This window comes from Pseudoliparis swirei, chromosome 11, assembly GCF_029220125.1.
Source record: "Pseudoliparis swirei isolate HS2019 ecotype Mariana Trench chromosome 11, NWPU_hadal_v1, whole genome shotgun sequence".
In the NCBI taxonomy this organism is placed as follows: Eukaryota; Metazoa; Chordata; class Actinopteri; order Perciformes; family Liparidae; genus Pseudoliparis; species Pseudoliparis swirei.
Genome location: NC_079398.1, coordinates 1,557,617 through 1,572,976, shown reverse-complemented (window position 1 = coordinate 1,572,976; position 15,360 = coordinate 1,557,617). Strand labels below are relative to the sequence as shown.

Genomic DNA, 15,360 nt, shown 5'->3' with positions numbered 1-15,360 from the left:
CATGCTGTTGTTTGGATACGATCAATAACAGACGGCTGTTTAATTTAATACAAGAACAAAGACGTGCTCTTTAAGAAAAGGGACCGTACATTACTTCTGCTGTAATCTGGCGCTTTAGAGAAAATTATAGGGTGGCGGGCCAATTTTTTTTAATGTCATGCGATCTACCAATACTACACCGCGATCGACTGGTAGATCGCGATCGACGTATTGAACACCCCTGCTCTAAACAATAGACCCTCTTACATGCCTTTTATTCAGACTGAACGTACTCTACGCAGCAATCTTATGCTGAAATCAGTGGTGACAGATATTTTAAGCATGTCACAAAAAAAAGGACAGAAGCCGTGACGAGGTTGAACATACACACATGAACACGTTTACAGCCCGCATGGCCTGCTAAAATCCAACATCCGCTACTCTATCTTCTTTCTATGCCAACTATGCCATGGCCCTGTTGAGACTCCGCCCACTCCTCCTCTCTACCTCCATCTGCCTGATGGGTCGTGGAGGTCTGGATCGTGGAATATGCCGACTACGAACTATTCATACACTCTGTCATATTCATTGAATGCGTTTTAACTCTAATCTGTCCTTCTGGTCACATGACATCTATTGCACCTGTCCATCCTGGAGAGGGATCCTCCTCTGTTGCTCTCCTGAAGGTTTCTTCCGTTTTTCCCGTGAAGGGTTGTTTGGGAGTTTTTTCCTGATCCGATGTGAGGTTCTGGGAACAGGGATGTCTATGTGTACAGATTGTAAAGCACTCTGAGACAAATTTGTAATTTGTAAAAATGGGCTTTACAAAATCAACTGAAACTAAATTGAATTTCTTAAATGCACACACTTCAATCACCAGATAGCAGACCGGCCTTCGCTTCCTCTCTCACTCACTCGGCTCCCTCGGGCCTGGTCAGCTGACACAATGTGCGGCCGACCTCGATATCTCTCTACAGACTAAGAAAACCACACTGGACTCCAGGCACTGAGAGAAGTTCACTTTTACCCACAGAAGACTCTGTCCTTTATTTATGCGTCTCATCTGATCCTTTTCCTCAGACATCCATCCAGTTCAACTACATGTAAGCTTGTGGGGAGTTCCTTCTGTTTGGAGTTTACACGTTCTCAACACAAAGACATTTAGCTAAGGTTAATTGAAGACTCTAAATTGCCCGTAGGTGTGAACGTGAATGAATGGCTGTCCGTCTCTATATGTGCCCTGCGATGAACTGCCGACCTGTCCAGGGTGACCCCTGCCTTCGACCAATATCAGCTGGTATTGGCTCCAGCGAGCCTAAATAGGATACGGGGTTTGGATAATGGAGGAAAAAATAGATTTAAAAGTCCCATTGCATGACCAGAAGAACAAGGCCAGCCCAGAAGCCATCAATTTGAGAGTTTTCCTGATGCAACATTGGCTATGTGCTGCATTATTCAGCAGCTCCATCCGCTATGGGCACAGCAGCAGGAACACTCGTCTGCCTCCATCCGTTATCTGTTCGGCAGCTTTGGCAGGCCGGTCCAAGCAGCTGTGCTCGATCAGCTCCAGGTGCTTCAGGGGTTTGAGACGCTGCTGCTGATTTATTCATCAAAACCCACAAGCTGACAGACAAGCCGACAGGCCCCTGCAGCGACATGGGATTCTCGCGCTCATCTGTACAGCTTTCACAGTATTTTTCCCCATCTTTTTCGAACTCTAACGGTACGAAGTCAGCCTCTACAGATCAAACCAAACCGTTATCTTCCACTCACCTCCTCAACATTATCATTCCTAATGTCGTAGGTGATATAATATGCTCCCATGGTTTAGGCTTAACAGCCAGCTCTACCAGGACAGTGTTGAGGCTCCCTGCCTCTATATTGAGGCTCCTCGCAACGTCTTTGACGAATATTTATACCAATTCAATTTCACACGCTTCAGATACTGTAACACATCTGCTTAATACGTGTCAGCATATAGAGTATGATATGTTGTCATTTATATAATATATCTTACATGCACCAATCTATATTTGTAGACTCAAGATTCCCTGAAAATAGGAACCGATTTGGAGACAATGACGCGTGTCTTGTTATTACATTTTATTTAGTATTTCTCAACCGTTACTAATGTTATTAACTTTGAATCGTCGCGGATAGCTTTAGCCTTCTGGCTGATAGAAGAGACGACGGCTTCTACGAGCCGAGTGGACCGAGTGGACCAAAAGAGTTTCTTTCCTCAGGCCATCAGGATTGTGAACTCCGACCTCACCAGGACCCCCACATAGACCCACACAACTGCCCCTCTTAGGCACACACACACACACACACACACTTACTGTAAATATTGTGTTGTTTTTTATTTGTAAATAGTGTGTACTTGTTGCCCTTGCACATTCCTGCTGAGCATTGCCACTTTCATTTCACTGCACACCCTGTGTGTGTATGTGACAAATAAAACATCTTGAATCTTGAAGTCGTATTGAAGGTCCGGACTATTTACTGGAGCGGTCAACGTTTCCATTCCATACTAATTAGATGGGATGATCTTCATTTGATCTATTTTTCACAATTCACCGTGGCAATTTAAGCCTGAAAAATTACGCTGCTGATCAATTTGAAATATTGAAACTGAGCCAACTAGAATTGAGTGTTACTTTAACCCACATCCCTTGTTGTTATTGATTGGTGCAGCTTTAAATATACAGTAACGGTAGTAAGTGGATGAAAACAGCAGACTCCACTCAATATTTGGAACACATATCATTATTTTACATTCAAGTACATGCTTCAGGTTCTCGAGGTACAGGCATAAAACGATGGCCTTCAATACGTGTTTTTGTCTATTCAAAATAGCTCAGAGTCTGGGCAGCTTTTTTCTGAATGGTAACAAAATGTGAGCTCAAGTAATGTTAGGCCAGCTTTGCCTAGAAGAAGTGTAAATGACAGCATTTGTTATGTAAATACCGACAGAAATATGGATAAGCGTCACACTTACTATTTGCATCTTCCCAATTCTTCCTACAGCAGATGATTTTGTTCACAATGACAAGCCAACTGAAACTGCCTGAAACACCTGCAATCCTCAAGCGTGTGTGTCCTGCTGCACGAACCACACAGATTCAAATGAGGGTAATTTATCAGGGTCAGTCTGGCAGCTGAACAGGGTGAGAGAAAACCCTAAAAGGTTCCTCTTACAGTGTTGCACGCACACACACACTCACAATGTCAGCCTTTGGCGTCATGGGGTGACACAATCGAGGTTCCGAGTCGGGTAGCGGAGGGGGGAGGGGAGGCCATTCATGTATGCAAATGCAGTGCGAGGTGAGAACGTGAGCGTGGCTTTGCCTCAGCAGCCACACACAAACAGTGTGCACCCCGCCCCAGCTGTTCCTTTGGGGGTCTGGATCAGACAGCTGTCCCTCTGGTCTGAACAGAGCTCACACTGTTCTGAAACAGACATGTCAGCACACCGTTCAGAGGTCTCTCCATCTCTCCCTCTTTCTCTCTCTCTCTCCCTCCCTCTCAGCGGGGTTCTGTCAGGCAGGCCGGACAAAAGACAGTGGAAACGCCCAACACTGGCACAGGCAGCCACAATGACCACGGTAACAACAACAAACACACAATCCTCCACAAACGCAATCATTTTCAACCTATTGTGTATTTTCGTATTAAACTAACTATCCCGTGAAAACGAAACGAGGAGAAACCCGTTACGATAAATAAAAACAAAACTCTTCGAAGGTTTCGGACGACAGCGAGAGTGCCAAGATTAGGAAATGAAAACGCAGATCGGAGAACTCACCGAGACCAGACGTGTAGATGGACTTCACGGACTTCTTCATCTTGTACAGAACACTTCGGTCCACATCCAGAGCCTGCACAGACGGACACACACATTGTGACGTCACCACTCACGTTAGAGTAGAGGTGATCATTTCATGACATACATTTATCACAAGTTGATACGGAAATATGTGGATTTAAAAAAGAAAAACCTGAGTCAATGTAAACCACGTTTGTCGCCAAATATTCTGATATGACCTCTGCAGTGTTAAAATATTTATCTCGGTGTACAATGTATACTGTTGAGACACAAGGATGTTGATTAAACTGTCATTTCTGAGGTCTCAGTTTGCGTTGTCCACACTGTGTGTGTGTGTGTGTGTGTGTGTGTGTGTGTCTCTATGCCACCTCCATTCTAGCAGTTAATGAATTATTCAAGGGAAAGCCAAGAATAGAACTGAGCTCCATCATTGCTTTTTGTGTTAGTGTGTGCGTGCATGCAAGTGTGAGTGCGAGTGAGTGTGTGTTTATGAGGAGAACAGCTTGTAGGGCAAGAGCGGGAAGCATCTGCAGTCTCTTCCATGAAGGACACGCTCCCTGAGAAGTGTATAGAAGGACGTGTGTGCACGCACGCGCAGACACACACAATGCGGCACTGTACCAGTGATGAGGGAGGCAGTCTCTCTGGGTGAGGGGGATTTTGGGAAATTAGTTCTTAGGGACTTTATTAAATTTGTCCGCACAAGCGGGCCAGAGCCGGCGCCACTTTTCCCTTCCCTACTCCCCATCTGACTGACACTTTAAATCCCCTAGACCCTCTGAAAACAAAAAAACACACAAAGGCGCCCATTCAGCTGCAACACACACACACACACACACACTGCGCTCTTTGCAACATCACTCGTAGTGACAAAATGTATTGAATCCATCAATCTGTGCTATGAGCCGTTTGCTATAGCAAAACGGCAGAACCACTCAGCACTTTGATTCCCCCGGGGTTATATTTCTCAAAGATGCATCTGTGTCTCTGTGTGTGACAGAGAGAGAAAGAGAGAGAGAAAGAGAGAGGGAGACAGGCGTGACTTTAAAAGGGAAAATGACAGATGAATAAAGTGTCGCTAGGGTAGAATAAAAGAACACAGAGGTCAAAGAAAAGAGGAGGCCAGTGTGCTGTGAAACACGACTGATGGATCACGATCTGAAAACGTATACACAACATGTAAAAGCAGAAGATTAAATGTAAAGCGTGTTAATCTTTTTAAGGAAAACGAGCCGTGGCGCTCCATCGCACGGCGAAGGCATCTAATCCAACTTTGAAGGAATATCCGTGTGTCCTTTTGCACATCTGGAGGACTTTCCATCCGATCGATGCCCACGCAGTGTGGCAGTTGGACACGAGGCATGTTCAATATGAATATACTTTGATGAACAGGCGCTCGGCGCTCTGTGATGCAGTGGGGGCGTGGCTTCAGGGCCCTGCGGACAGAGTCAAACATATTGTTTGGGGCGCCTCATCGACTGCGGTTCACTCTTGCTGCTGGATTTACCAAGGTCACAACCTGAAGTCAATTGGCGATGAGCTATTCTAGAGTTCTGGGGGCCAAGCAACAGGAAACAGGCTCGCTCGCCCTCGCTCCCCCCCCCCCCCCCCGACGACGCTGCAAGCAGTAATGCTGGGAACCATGCAATAGGCCGTTCCAGAAATACACGCGGTTCTAACGGGCACTGCAATAGTGTCTTTTTATTTGACGATACTGGTGACTATATTTACTCCGTTTATTGGGTCCGAGTCAGCTCAGTAGTTGAGTTTTTACAGCTGGGGAAATAGAGACAAACACTTCAGCCACAATCAGGTGCTCATATGTGTGAAAAGAATCTCAAGGTCGCACGAGACACCAGGCTGATAATCACCATCTGTACCTTTTGGTGGGCCATTTTCACGAATACATTTGGTCACAGGAGGAAAAGTACAGGTGTAACCGATAATGACTGCATTCCATTGAGCTGCTCAAATGTTAGGGTGCCGGTATTGTGCACGGTCGCGGCTCTCTGGGACACCTCATCTATGCTGCGTCACAAAAAAAAAGAAAATGTATTTCCTGTTAATTACATTTTCCAGTACTAGGATACTCTAAATAAAGCACAGGTTAAAATGAAGGGGGAAAAAATAAGCCGACCAGAAGCTACTTGTTCGTCTGAGCAAAAGCAAGACTCTCAGTGCAGTGGTGTTAGCTCCTTCAACTCCTCAGAAATGACTCATCCGATTACGTCATTCTCCCATCAGCTCCGTCTGGCTCGGACAGACCCCACACAGCCGTGCGTGTCTGCATACTGCGAAACGTGTATTTTCAAAAATAATCGCGGGAGTGAGAAAAGATACAGCCGCAGAGAACCGTCTCCAAACCAATCCAACCACACAAAAGGCTTTTAAAGGGTAACTGGAGACGGCCACCAAGTGCTTTCTTAGCACAGCTGGCACCACTTCGGCTCTACTGCTCTAAATGTAATCTAGTCGGAGCGAAGGCCTCCAGAGAACTGAAAGCATTTCTGCAGGTAGCTGAGCTTCTGTTGGACAATGTGGAGTATGACTTGTGGATATGAAAAACAGAGTGAGGGACGGCTGCTGTGTGAAGAGCCACTATTTCTCAGTTCGGCCATATTCAGCATGCGTATGTCATCCTTTAACAGACTGATATTTCACAGAATTGCATCCCTCCTTTGTTTCAGTATTTCAGGAAGAAATGTCTAAATGAGCATGGAAAACCTACTTAAGCTGTAAGTGTAATGTATATATTGATTACGTGATGCTGTGAATGTGTTTGGTGAGGAGGATGCGAGGTCAAAGAAGGGTGAGCTGCTGGAGTCAAAGCATGCAACGGTGCAACGAATCAATAAGCAGCCGGATAGAACTGCAATGCTGTGCATCGCGTCAATGTTGCAGTTGTATAACGTCATCGCAACGTACAAAAAGATTACAAATAATGTGACGACAGAGGCCAATAAAAACCCAGCACTCTGACCAACTCAGCTGGACTTCCTGGGAGCAGCGTTGGCATTTTTGTGGGGGAAGACACCCCAAATGGACAAGAGATTTATGGCAATCTGTTCCCTTTGGAACTAAAGCTGTTGGTGCATATGTTGCACCAACGCAGTCGGGTGGCCGCTATGTGTTCTGCTCTGGGATCAGAAGTTCTTTGACAGCAACGTGCAGCAGCCCTCTTCATTGGTTTACATTCAGATGACCTTGTGGTCAAATCACAAGCTGCCTTGTAGCAACTTCACCAAAATATAAATTTGAGTTATTCTTGGAGAGGTACGGTATGAATGTCTGTGTGAAGATGAAGCAGGCTTGTGTTCAAACTGAGCGTGTCTTCAAGGTACACGCGTCTACAAAATGGCATCGCAAAACAAGATGAGATGTAAACTTGTGCAGCTTCAAGAGACAAGCCTTTGCTGTATCCAATTCTAAACTACGCAACTAATATAAAAATCGGGACTGGAGCGTTAAGTTCAAATTAAATGAGTCATATGCACTGAATCTGCTTGATTTCAGTGTCCCACAATGCAACGCACAAAGGAAATGGCAAAATAAGCACATGGTGGTCAAGCTGCTCCCAGCAGATCTTGTAAAACAAAAAACTATATTTTACTTTTTGTTTTTTTGGCAGAGGCTTAAGTTATTTCCAGTAAGTATAACATGTCAAAGTTATCAACACCGTGTTATATTGACTACAACGGTCCACAGGGACATCGGCCAAACTAAGCCCCTGTTTGAACTCCACATACCATCAGTAATGAGCCCGTTTGACCAGCCTTTACGAACATTAACATCACAACTCTCCCATACGCGCACACACACGCACGCAGGCGCCCACGCTCCAGCAGACTCTTTGAATCTGTCACACACACACACGCCTCTTCAAATAGCTTTCACACAACGTGTTGGCCCTCTTGTTTGTAGCAGTCAAACATTTTTAACCCCAAAAGCTATTCACAGCGAGCGGGGGAATTCCTCTGCCGTGCAGCCTTTCAACTGCGCAGGATCAGAGCTGAATCCTCGCACAATGGACACAGCCTCCGAGCCCGGAGCTGCTTCACAAGCACACTTTACACAAGGATACTGCGATGTCAGCAGTTTCCATCTCCTGAAAGCCGGTCAGAGAAAACTAACCAGAGTGGCTCCTTCCCTTCCGGTTGCTTACTGACCGTTTGGAAGTTTGGATGAAGTAGGAGAAGAAACCCCATACTGAATTGAATTAATCATCGCATTAATGCATGACATCATCACCTCCATCAGTCGTCATTTAGAATATAATCGGGGGCCATCTGCCATTCTACAGAGACCATCATTTTTTTCCCCGTGAAGGGTTGTCTGGGAGTTTTTCCTGATTCGATGTGAGGTTTTGGGACAGGGATGTCTATGTGTACAGATTGTAAAGCACTCCGAGACACATTTCTAATGTGTGAAAATGGGCTATACAAAATAAACTGAATTGAAAAAATTGAATCATAACACTGCTCGGTCATTTCTGGTCATGCTTTTCCCGGATAGTAGTAACGCGTGTCAGGTTACTGATCTGAGCACAGATGGACAATATCTAGTGCAATGACAGAGCGGGGGGGGGGGGGGGGTGTCGACGACGACACGCACACAAAGATACTGTAAACCTAATTAATGCTGAGGATGCGCAGATAGGTTACAGTATGAGCTCACGTTCAGAGGTAATCCTGAGGGAATAAGAAGGTACAATTACGAAAAATATGATGTGAAAGTGAATAAAGAAAATAAAGATATCCTTAAGAGATGTCCCTCTCCCAGGCATCAGAACCACCTCCTGTTGGTCTTGGAGTTATTATCTTTAGGGGGGATCTGTATGAGTAGACAACAGCCCCCAAATAGGTGACTAAATTATGTATGACTTAGCATTTTTTGACTCCCGTCACAAGGCAAAACTCAGCTGGGTAAGGACATGGTTCGACTGCAAGGACCCAGACCAGGGAGAATTAATGTGCTTCGTTCAGAATTTGTCACGGTCTTCAAAATTCAAACAAGAAGGAGAAATCAAGTCAAACAGGGCCATAGAGTGCAGCCATTATCCACTTTGAGTTGTTCACATGAAACATTGAAAGTCAATATACAGCTGCAACCTAAGAAGAACAGGTGGGGGATTTGTTTTGGATGGATCTCCCTTAAAGAAATACTCATTAATTCATTATTTGGTCTATAAATAAATCTAGTAGTAGTAAAACATGCACATGAAAAGTTCTCAGAGCCTGAGGTGAGGTCTTGGAAATCCTTGTTTTTGTCTGTAGCAAAGATATTCAGTTTAAAATCAAACAAAACTGCCGATTATTTTTCAACTAATGACTAACACACACAAACGTCTCTTTTGTTTCTCTGTTGTTTTCAGAGAGGTGAGCGTCTTCAAATTATATTTAAATTACGATCGTTTTCATCCTGTAACCAAAATAATATTCCGGTCTAGTCCAGGCGTTCCAACGCATGCAAGCCAAAAAGTGACTCCACACGAAAACAAAGGGACGAAAAAGAGGGCAAGACGACGCCGACCACAAGATATTGTCGTGTTCGCCACCTCTTCCTCCGCCGTCTGAAGAAGAAAGACATTCCTGGACGATTGCACGCTGGAGTGACTGACAGACAAGACCGAGAGCCAGCCCCATTGTTCCTGCCGACGAACTATCAGCTGATGACAGCATGTCTGCTCAACAAGACGCTGTCCCACTTCTCTCAGAGGCCCCATTACCCCCCCCCCCCCCCCCCACACACACGTTAAATTTCAAACCTCCCCCATCTGTAGTATTACTAACGTCATCACCACACACTTGTTTATAGCGGACACACACACACACACACACACAGACGAGGGTTGCGTCTGGTGCGTCTTTAAAAACGTGTCTACTAACCATGTCCAAGCCTTTAAGCCCTGCGCCAGCGAGAGTTATGCGAGGAAACTGGCGGCACACTGTGGAAGTCAGGCAATAAGAGGGCTGCAGCCTGGGGTACAATTATCCAATTTATTTTGTGCACGTGTGGAAGTACCATCTGTAATGTCTGCGGCGGGTTGTAATCAATGTTTTATGAAGGTTACAGACGATCAGACTTCAAAGCCAAAGAAACGTCAGTCCTTCAAGAAAACTACTAAAACATCTACGAGTGTGTTAAACATACACACACACACACCCCACCCAGTCGGGACCGAGATTTAAAAAAGCCCTGGTTTTGATTTGTAAATCATGCGCAAGACTTGACATCGTGGTAATCACATTCGTTTCAACACAGCGGTGCGGGCGAACCCACACAGTCTGGAGAAGTGGCAAAAAGTGAAACCGGATCTCTCAGCGGCTCCATTTTCCTCTTTGATCAATTTTCACATCAATAAATGCACTTTTAGAATAAATTTTTTTTTAAAGGTTTTAATCCAAAGAAACCTTTTGGAAGAAAGAGTTCTTCGAGGTTTATGGAAAGGATGGATATCAACTGGGATCGCCCCCCACCCCCAAATACTATGAGGATGTGAACCAGGTTCCTACTGGAAACACACCACAATTACACTGCGTATATCACACTGTATACATCCGCCCACTATTGGGACCAATAATAAATATGGATGTTTCCCACCCTGCCTCCTCCTTCTTGTAACACAGCATCATTGATGGGGCGGCTTTAGCTCAGTGGGGTAAGAGGGCCGTCCTTCAACCGCAAGGTCGTGGGTTCGATCCCCGCTCTCCCCATTAGCTGCAAGTCGAAGTGTCCTTGAGCAAGGCACTGAACCCCCAGTTGCTTCCCGGGCGCTTCACCGCAGCCCACTGCTCCTTAATAACTAAGGATGGGTTAAATGCAGAGAACTAATTTCCCCTTGGGGATTAATAAAAGTGTATATTTATTTTTATTTTATTTATTTAATGGGGAGAAACCCTAACGTTGATGTAATACACCACAACCCTGTTTCCCTTTATGGCGGCTCGCCTGCTGTTATGTTAAGTCAAATGATCCATGGAGAATTCCCCTGCAGAAAAATAAATACAGCACCATATCATTAGTAGGCAGTCTTGTCCACCACGTTACAGACACGTCAGCAGGTGTGGCGTTCAAGTGGCCGCATGGTGCTGTAGATACTGCTGGCCATCAGCCACACACACACACAGCTCCACATGTGGCACAGTCGGGGTAAACACAGGAAGGGCACTCACTCTCTACCTCAACATTCAGAACAGATTTCAGATACACAGTTCAACCCTGCAGGCATCAAAGAGAAGGCAGATCCTCGAGAAAGATGTGCTCGACCCAAGCTCTTCGCTCCAATTTCGGCTGCTACCCGTCAGTGTTGTGTGCTTAGGATTGCACTACTAGAAGACCACTCGGAGTCCATCCAATGGACCCAGACCTACGAACCCACTGGACGAAAGTGAAAACAACATTTCAAGCGTTTCATTCACAACTCTTCTCCGTGCTTCGCACAGTGAGTAAAGTCAATATTGGGATAGAAATGGGTTCCGTCGAGTCGGGCGCCAACAGGCCATGGTTGCAGGGTTTCTCTGTTCTCTCAGACAGCTGCGATGTGTGTAGTCAGCTTGCCCCCGGGGGTTGGCATGGAAAACTCCAGCATTCAAGTTCAGTGGGAGTGTGGGTGAGACAGAAAGGTAGGGGGAGGGGGGTTTACCATGTCATAAGACTGTCTGACACAAGCTCATTGACTGACACAAACGTCCAAGCTTGTTCATTTGAAGTACTTTGGTAAGACTGAACTTCCAGATCGACTGCATAGTAGGATTTTTCTTTTCCCCGTTTCTTGGCTGGTTTTTCCTGCCTGGCTGCAAGTTATTCAAACATCTCGTCTGCCGACGAGCCTTCCGGTATTTTAGCACCCGGGGGCTTTACTGCTCCTCAGTGAGCACTACAAAGACCACTGTTGGAGCAGAGCCCTGATCACCAGCTGCCAGGAGTCACACTGGGATGACACCATCAACTGCAGCGCTTCAAGTGTTAAGAGAAAACAAACTTTCATGTTAACTGCTGAGGCGTTTTTTCAGATCGTTTTACAAGGAGTGAGAACGTTGGTTTCTGGTTAGTTTTCCCAGATGGCTGGTGTTCATTCCACAGTGGCAAGGGTTTTCTTTTGAATCTAGTCTAATAAGCCAGACTTGTAACTATCCTGTCTTTCTGTCAGTCTGCCCCAGGGCAGCTGTGGCTACTGATGTAGCTTACCACCACCGGTATGACTGTGTATCTATGACTACTGGACTCTGTAAAGCGACTTTGGGTACTTAGAGAAGCGCTATACAAGATTAAAGATTATTATCCAAGTTTATAAATCTCTTCTTCTTGCACTTGCAATTGTTCTCGTTTATATGATGTTTTCACTACCTGCATTTCTTCAACCACCGTTGAAAAAAATTAAATAAGGGGGGTGACACACGTGTCAGGAAATACAATGGATAAAAGTAGCAGTCTGGCGCCAAGTTTAAAACATCTTAAAATGGTCTCCCTGACTTTGAGGGGAGTCTTTAATGAAGTTTGTAAACCAGCAGGAGACTGTTAAAAAACAAGTTGGATGGAGGACCAAATATGTAGCTTTGAGAAGGGGAAAAACCTCCCGGTTTCACCTTGGAGTCTCTCGTTGGCTCTTTTCACCTAGACGGATGTGTCCACCTCAGGGTGTCAAAGCAGTAAGGCCACAGGAAAGGTGCCCAACAGTTACCGCACAGTTCTGTGTGATGAAGTCTGTGAGACAGAGGGAAAATGACACACTGCGAGTGTGTGCGTGTGTGTGTTTGTGAATAAAATGCAGGTCCTTTTAAGCTTCATGGGGGGGAACTTGAAACAGAAAGAGTTCACCTTGATGTAAACGCAGCCCTTCAACAAAACAGATAATCTGAAGGGGTGAAGACTTCAGGAGAACTTCAGCAACAGTCTCTTGAGATTTAACTTAAGAGAAACAACAGCAGGTTGTATTTAAAATGTGTTTTTGGTGCTCTTCCCAATTGTTAAAATGCTTCCTTCCGTGCAGATAGAAGGGATCTGGGATTATAAAACCATTTGGAATGTGAAAGAAATCATTACAAATCACAAACTAATAATGATAATGAGCAAAGAGTTTTGACTAATAAATGCCATCTTGCAAGACCATATAACTTATCTACTTTGGTCCCAGCTGAGTCAAAAGTAATCGGAGGGAGTTGCGAATATTTCCCCAACAGAGAAGAAGAAGTCTTGTGGGTCTGCTCCCTGAGTGAAAGTGACAGCAGGACAACACAAACGTGAGGATTCAGCCCGTCTACCCCACCCTGGCCCCCAGCAGAGCCAAGTGGCCAGGACTACAAATCAAGTGGAGTTCATTAATGAAGAGGCAGGGCCTGTCAGGGAACAATAGCCGTCGACAACAGCTGTCTCGGACAATCTGGGCCAGGACACATTGATGGATGAGATGAGCTTTAAGGTCCCTTTAACCCCCAGTGCCCCTAGTGTCCTACCCCCTAACCTCCGTGTTAGATTGAGAGCAGCCAGTCTCACCTTTCACCTCTACCACCATGTTGGACTGAGAGTTTCACCAACCTCCAAACCAAACAGGCCTACCAGGTCTGACAAACGCCAATGGGCTCCACACAATCTGGGGAATGAAATCACTTCCACCAGACACACTCAATGAGGATAGACGGTGAACAAGAGTGAGTAAAATCATATCGCATCAAAACAGTCAACGCCCATCGGGGGATAAGAGAGACCATGGCTTTGAATTGATAGAGACAGGACCGTGACCTTCAGCCTCGGTGGATCCATGGGGAGAGCTGCTGCATCATAATGAGGGCCGGGTCAGAGTCTGTTTCTGGGTGATACCACAGACCCCACTCTCCCCAGCCCTGGAGGCTGGAGAGACACCTCTCATTTCCAACAAAGATCCCATTGGAAACGCTGAGGTTTCCCACATAGAAGATTAAAAAAGGGTCTTTTTGAAAAACCACAATGGGCGATCTAACACTCAATCTGAAAGTGAGAATCCCAGACGAGTGGTACATTTACTCCTCCTGGACTTTTCAGCATATTACATGTTCCTGTTCAATGGGCTCACTGAAGCCACACGATTGCCGTCTTAGCAATCAATTATAGTCAAATTACTGTTCAGCTATTGGCATGTGCACAACATCAATTGAAACATCAAGATCAACACATACACCTAGCACAGAGCTTGAGCTCTCACATCACCCGTTAGGGATAATCTCCCAGAAAAGAGCATTCAAGTATATGCATCAGAGGTTGTTGCGGAACAAAAGAAATTCTTGCTCTCTGCTCCTGCGTTTTGTGCTGAAACGTGTCATTTAAAGTGCAGACTGCCAGTTTGTGTTGATGCCGGAGTAGTTTCCGAGCCAAGGGAAGACCTGACCATCTGGCCCGATTCCTCCCCCCATTCCAGGCAAGGTTGGTGGGTACGGCTGTGTCCTGGCTGGGGACAACAGCTGCCCCCTTCCAACAGGTGGCCTGGAGGAAAGTTTAACAAGGCTCCAGACAGAAGGATTATCGATGCAAGGACAATCCACATTTAATAGCTTTAGAGACACACTGATGGCTCTAGTCTACACACACGACCTCAATGAGCCGTCTGGCCAAAGTGAGCTGTCCAAACCCCCAGCCACTCCGACCCGTCTTCCGGATACCACCGAAGAAGCTTAATGCTTCCTGTAATTGAAATGGGATTTCTGGCAGGATCACTGCAGTAATGTCTCCTCCCTTTATCCTCACTATACATCTGCTGTACCCGACTGTCCCCTGACTTTGGTGCATAAACAACAGCAAGGTAGAGTAGGCCAAGAGCACTGAAGCAAAGCGGGAACTCTTGGTTTTGAGGTCAGAATTGTTCGTGGATTTTGTCATGTAGCTGTTCCCGCTGCATTTGGGTTTAAGAGCGATGAGCCAGTTAGGCAGACTGGATAATAAATTAATATAATCTTGTGTTAACAAGAGATATGGGCTTGTGTCAGGTTTAAGCATGTGCCCAAAGCAACCGGGGGCTTGAGATTTAGATTAGAGGTGTTATGAAGGGATGAGAGACGAAAGACACTCACAGCTGGAACTCAACTGCTTCTTTAACACTCAACTTCATTGAGTATCTACTTAGCATTTTACAAGCACCCCTACCTTGTTGTTCACCAATATCAGGAATATTTGAAATAGTCCTTGAGAACCAGACTCGAGGTGGGTGTGGCCTGAAGAGCAAGTGCAAGCAGTTGCCTGTGGATGCTGCCAATATCGCCATTTCCAGAGGAACTCGCCAACAACCCCTCTACAAAACCTTCGAGCAGCAAAGGCAGCGTGCCCTACGAGTGCATAGCTTAAATACCAGCGTTATGAACATCTTTTGGATTAAATATAAACTAGATGGGAGATTAATGAGGCTAGCCTTCCGGACTGAACCCCAGTAATGACCCATGAAGAGATGACTGGGCTATGAATAACCGTTATTCATGGTTGAAAAAGTAATAAACTGGCCACGGGGATATGGGACAGAGAGAGAGGCCTACTGGATGTGTGGGTGTCTGGAAGTCTACAATGGAGGATACCGAACTTGCAGCAGCTCTGTG

The 15,360-nt window shown here is 45.6% G+C and overlaps 1 protein-coding gene across 3 annotated transcripts in view; it reads right to left on the bottom strand.

Moving 5' to 3' along the window:
• The window catches only part of asap2a (ArfGAP with SH3 domain, ankyrin repeat and PH domain 2a), a 70,855-nt gene that overhangs the window by 33,380 nt on the left and 22,115 nt on the right, over positions 1-15,360 (bottom strand). For all 3 annotated transcript variants that reach the window (XM_056427144.1, XM_056427145.1, XM_056427143.1), the window contains exon 2: positions 3,785-3,857. In XM_056427144.1, the coding sequence (XP_056283119.1) occupies positions 3,785-3,824 (40 nt within the window). In that variant the 5' untranslated portion in view covers positions 3,825-3,857. The remainder of the gene's footprint in view (positions 1-3,784; positions 3,858-15,360) is intronic.